This window comes from Mesoplodon mirus (assembly GCF_964341445.2).
Source record: "Mesoplodon mirus genome assembly, chromosome: 8".
NCBI classification, from domain to species: Eukaryota; Metazoa; Chordata; class Mammalia; order Artiodactyla; family Ziphiidae; genus Mesoplodon; species Mesoplodon mirus.
The window spans coordinates 48,164,823-48,170,822 of NC_138984.1; the positions used below are offsets into that span (position 1 = coordinate 48,164,823).

Below are 6,000 nucleotides of genomic sequence, written 5' to 3' on the forward strand. Positions count from 1 at the left end.
CTATAGCATTATTTTAAAATAAATATATACGTAAAATGAGAACTGTATAACATATCTTAAGAGTAAGAAAATTATTCATTTTCTTCTTAAAATTTTAAAATCTGAATACAAAAATTAAACGGAATTTGAATTTCATTTCCTCTGCGCTTTGTTCCCATCTTTTCCCTTACCCCACACCATCCCACTCAAACAACTAAAGGCTGCAAACTCTTCTGGCCTCAGTTTCCTGTTCTGTAAGAGTGAATTTATCTGCTTCCCTATTTCCCCTGATGGTCTGTGGTGTAGAGTAAAATGAGATATCACAAGTAAAAGTGCTTTGTAAATTATAAAATAGGTCAAGCAATGTAAGATATCATTGTTATAACTAAGCCTAGGGTGTAATTTTTAATTTCTCCAATTATTCTCCACAAGAAAAACATGCCTTTACTTCTTTGCCTGTATACAGTATTTAAATTTTATGTAAGTTTGGCAATATAGTCACCATAAATTAATTCATACAGGAAAAATAATAGGGAGTGCTAATGTTTTATTTTTCACAATTTTTTTCCTTTTTTAAGTATAGCTAATTTACAGTGTTGTGTTAGTTTCTGGTGTACAGCAAAGTGATTCAGTTATACATACATATTCATATACATATATATGTTCTTTTTCATATTCTTTTCCATTATAGCTTATTACAGGATATTGAATATAGTTTCCTGTGCTATACAGTAAATCCTTGTTGTTTATTTATTTTATATATAGTAGTTTGTATCTTCTAATCTCCAAATCCTAATTTATCCCCCCCCCCACTTTTCTTCTTTGGTAACCATGTTTGTTTTCTATATTTTTCAAATCATAATTTTTGTGACTTTTCACTTCAAACCTAAGACTCATTTCTGGAGGAATTTTATTGTGGAGTCACCTTAATATTTTTGCTTAGTACTTTCTTTTTCCTTCTTTTTAATTAACATTGATTCATTCGTTTTCACAACAATATGGAGATAATTCAATAACAATTTTCTGTAACAAGAAAAATGAGACAGAAAACAGTTCTATAGCTTGCCAGAGGTATTTAGACACCTATAGAAACCGGAAGCAGCAGGAGACCTCATTACTCTTGCTTCCTCATTAATGCAGGCACTCTTCCTTCCGAAGAAAGGAAACTTTAATTAGCACTTTTCTATTATGTGAATTTTTTTTCCCTTTAGAAGTTTATTATCACACCAAACAACAACAATAAATGCAGCTGGTAATATTGTAAATGGCATCCCCATGCACCCTGGATTCCAATGCTTGTTAACTTTAAAAGTACCCTTTTACAAAATTAAGCATAAGTTTGTATTAATCTTTGTTAAATCTGAAAAGCTCAGAAGTAGAAACCTTTGTTTACATATATTTCGGGGTTTTTTAATCTCAAAGTTGATTTATATTTTTTATCTTAGGCTATACCTAGACCTCACTAGTGTATCAGTAACAAAGTCACTGAATAAAGTTTCAAAATGTTATATGACACCAAACCAAGTTCAATTTTACCTTACCATTAAAGGCCCACGTGGGAGGTCATGTAAACAAACCTGTGAGGTCATAGTATATTCAACAACCACAATGACTAATCACAAATTAGCCATCCAGCCTCGCAACCAAAAATAGGAAATATCTCATGCTAACAGCTCAGTATTACTGCATTTTCCACAGTAAAAACACTTAAAGTTTATCATTTTGTCATGTATCTTTACACTACAGAACTCAGAGGGTTGCCACCGAATTAAGAGCAACATTTGCAAACCACTCCATCAACTTGGAAGTATTTAAGTGCTACTCTGGCTACTCTAAGTACCAACTCTTGACAAAAGACAATATATATTTTCAAAATTATTACAATTTCTGTAGAAATTAAATCCGAAAGAGTACCCTTGGAAGCAACTAAAATCCTCTGCACTATAAAGGCATACATCCTGCCGAATGTTTTAACAGTCATGGAAAAATATTTAGATTATCCTCAAATTAGGCATGTATGAATAGGAAAAATAGTACTAAAAAGTACTGACCATTAAAATTATCCTCCCCCTCCCCCCCAAAAAACAATACTTTAAAGTATAGAAAAAAATTAAAAACAAAAATACGTTGTTACAATTTCTAAGAGCTTAGAAAGAACTCTAAGAACAGTTCTCCCTCTTGGAAACAAGATTTAAACATCAGAAGACATCCAGGGAACACATTAAATCAGTATTCCTAACGCTAAAAAAGGGGGTGGTGTGGTGAGAATGACGTCAGCGTTCGGTAAGGTCAGAGACAACTTTTAATCCAATAATGACAATAACTCTGTTCCAAATCCTGTGCAACGTGCAACGCGAAACGCTGGCAATTTGAAACATAACTGAATTCTTAAATACTACAGTATTCAAATGACCTTTAGTGAGTGAAAACTCAGCAAACATGCTTGTTCTTTCTGAACAATGACCTAAATAATGAATCAGTATAAAAAGAACAGATGACACATCCAATTCATCTGTTCACCCTCAAATGTGCAAAGGTTTGACAGTCTCAGAGATAAGACACAATGAATTTACTACGACAGAATGGTCATTTTAGTCATCAGAATGTCTGGAAAAGGAGATGAGGAGAAACAGAATCAGACTGAGAGGCGTAAAGAATGGGGGAGGGCTTGTTTAGGGAGAGCGAAAAACACGGGTGTTTAAGTCTGTGAAGCCAAAAACCAAAAAGACTCCAGGGAGTCTCTGGTACGGGAGAAAAAGAAGTTCGGGAATGAAATTGACCAAGTCCCGGACACCGGCAAAGGCGGCGCGGTGTCCAGCCAGACCAGCCTTTGTTGGTTTCCCACTTTCCCCTAATTTCAAGCACAGGTCTGCTTCAAAGCGCTCCCTCTGAGGAAAGGAGAAGGCGGAACTGGGTGGTGGGAGGCGCGCGGGTTCACCTCCCCCAAGCATTTCATCCCCCCAGACCCTAAATCGCCCAGTGGGGGGAGGGAGGGTTAGAGGGAACGTATAGAAAGGCACCGGGATCTCTTGCAGAGATCTCTCCCTGTGGGAAATCGCAGGGTGGGTGCGCGCGATGGGGGAGGGGGCCGACTCCCCTTCCAAGTGCGGCCACTTACGAAGACGCGCTGGGCACGAAGAAATCAACCGCGAAGCCGAAGTAACTTCCCTCGGGGCCAGAGTATTCCGCAGGACTGTCCACATCTAGATTGAAGGCGCCGCAAAGAGGCAGCAGGAATCCGGGGAGAAGGAGCAGGAGGCGGCGGGGGCGAAGGCGCAGCCGCCGCCGCGGCAAGGAAGCCATCGCCGAAGTGCGCGCGGGGCGCCGAGCCCGGAGACGCGGCCACCCCGCCCGCAGCGCACGGTGCCCGCGGCCCGCCGCCTGCGCGCGCCGAAACTTGCCAGCTGCTCGCTTCCCGGCGAGTCCCGGACAGCGCCGGGGGAGGCAGGAGGGCTGAGCTCCCAAGCAGCCGCCCGGGAAGTGGGGCGCAGGGCGCGCGGGGCGGGGACAGCAGCGCGGGCGGCCCCTCGTCTCTCTCTCGCTCGGCCGCTCAGCGCCGCGCCTCGGGCTCGGGACTACAGGGCTGGGCGCCGCACCCCCAGCCAGAGCGCTGCCGCGGCCAGTGGGAGGAGGCAAAGCAGGAGGAGGAGCCGCCCCGGAGGCTGAGCCAAAGCGCAGGAGGAAGTGGGGGAGGAGAGTCGGCCTCGGCCTGGGGCAAGTCAAGCGCACTTCCGTGCGCGCTGTCGCCTCCTGTCCCAAGAACGGAGCTCCTGGACCGAGGCCCCAGACCCTCAGAGCCCTCTGGGAGCACTCCTGGACTAGGGCCTCAGGCCCAGGACCGGGAGGAGGGAGGTGGCGGGGTGGGGGGAGATGCTCAAACGTTCCAACCCGCCCGCGTCCAACAGAGCGCCAAGGGCACCCGAATGCCGCCGGCAACTCCTGTGCGACTTTTATTTAAAAGTGAGGAAAGCGTTATCCGTTTCTCGTGTTTCTGCTACTTAAAAGCCTGGCAGGCACTCACAACCGAAACTCTATAATTATGGTCGTTTTCCTCCCCACTCTAGCCCACACGCAAACACTGAACTTAATTATAAACTTTCAGAATGCTAGCACAGCCTCTTCCAGGCAAGTTGTATTAAAGCTGAACTTCAGCCGTCCACGAAAGGATGGGCAAGGCAAAGAATCAGCAGAAATCGTTTTAAAGCACATCAGATTAATCGAAACCTTATTCCTAGTTTATTAGAGGAAGTCGCATGATTCGGATAACTAACTGGTTGATTTAGGACATTTGGGTAGAAATACGATTCTAGGGTTGGAAGAAGGAATATGCACCTTGGGGTCCCTTGGGGCTTGCTTGCTGCTGGTGTTTTCCACGCCTACCAGGCTCCCGCCAGCGGGACTGAGGAAGGAACCTTGATCTTTTCCTTTATATTCACAAGTGCTAGCACCTTGCTGGGCAGACAGTAAGCAATCATTAAAATGTTGAATGAATGAATGGAGATGAAATGATGAGTAAACTTTGCCCACAGAAGTGACTTCCCCATATTGTGTATCACGTGCTAAAGAATTTGGTGAACAAAACAGTATAAATGGCACTTTTTGGATCTTAAAAACTTACAAGTATTAGAACAGTAATTTCGAATGTAACTATTAACACTCAGTTACAATGCACATTAATTGAGTTTAATCCTGTGAAGGGATATGTATGTAAATTGAAGCCTCTAATTTGAATATATAGTACTTCATTGCATCATATATTTTGATTTTTAAATGTGACTAAAAGATATGCAGCAAAACCTCAGGCATGTTTTACAAGATATGGTCCAGCACTTGCCTAAAGGAAATTACCATGTGAGACAGGCAATCCTACACAAATACTTACACATAAATACAAGTGTACCTTTGTCCTCACCATGTTCTGTGGTACACGGAGAGGCCACGGGTATGTGCACACAAACCCAAAGGGTCATTTATGCCTTAAAAGCCTGAGAACCAATCCCCTTGGAAATCCACCCAGATAGGGAGGGCAGAAGAGTGTTTGAACGCTGGCTGGACCCAGTAAGCCCTCTCACTCCTCAACATCTGATCCAGGATAGAGGTCCAACAGACCAGAGGAGTGGAGGGAAGAAATGAGAAAACCAGGAAAAGGAAAAAGCCAAAGCCATGGCAACATGCATGTGCCCCCTGAAACTTGAGTGAATGAGGACCACATTTCTATGAGGAGACTGTGAACCAGGATAAGCCAGTATCTTAAGGCACCCAGGGTTGTAAATGCAGGCATTTTTGTAACAGAGTAGTCAGGCTTGAGCAGTCATCTATCCAGCACCTTGCAAATTGAGGGAGTTTATTACAGTACATGTCAATTCAGCCAGCGCTTATTCAGAATCCACAATGTGCTGGGTACTCTATGCATAGGAGAGGGAAAGAGTGTATTTTATGCTACAGATGAAAACCTGTGCCCCTCCCCCATTCCCATGGCCCTCTTTAAACTACATTATAACAATTTTCCAATTTCAGACAGCTATATAATATATTGACATTAAGTATAATCACTTTTTTACAGAGAAAATAAAATAGTAAATAGTAAAAGGATTTTGACTTTGAATTTTACCCCCTACTGCTTTATCCTATGATTAAAATCTTGATTCTACTGATTTCTATAAATTCAAATGCCTGAGTTCAATTAGTTATGTGACCCTAGGCAAATGACTCCAATCATTATGTGCCTCAGTTTTCTTATCAAAGGAGCTCAGTCTAGTTACCATAAAATAATTTAAGAGGAATTTCAAATTTTTATTTTTCAGCTAACACCAAGGAGGATTCAGTTCATAATCCACAGAAACCCTTCTGAAATCCCCTTTTTCCACTCTCCATTTCTCTAGAGCCCTTAATCCACTAAACCCAACAGACCCTACAGTGTTTGTTGCATTGCTTTTTTGTCCAACTCTCGCTTGCCTCTCCTCTCCCAGCTATTTATTAGGGAGATTTACTTGGCCACATCACCCCCAGTACTGCCTTTCT

The 6,000-nt window shown here is 42.7% G+C and overlaps 1 protein-coding gene across 2 annotated transcripts in view; it reads right to left on the reverse strand.

The window, feature by feature from the left end:
* ITGAV (integrin subunit alpha V) overlaps positions 1-3,603 on the reverse strand; it is an 86,433-nt gene extending 82,830 nt beyond the window's left edge. For both annotated transcript variants that reach the window (XM_082631096.1, XM_082631095.1), the window contains exon 1: positions 3,098-3,603. In XM_082631096.1, the coding sequence (XP_082487222.1) occupies positions 3,098-3,282 (185 nt within the window). In that variant the 5' untranslated portion in view covers positions 3,283-3,603. The remainder of the gene's footprint in view (positions 1-3,097) is intronic.
* Between the last annotated feature and the right edge of the window lie 2,397 nt (positions 3,604-6,000).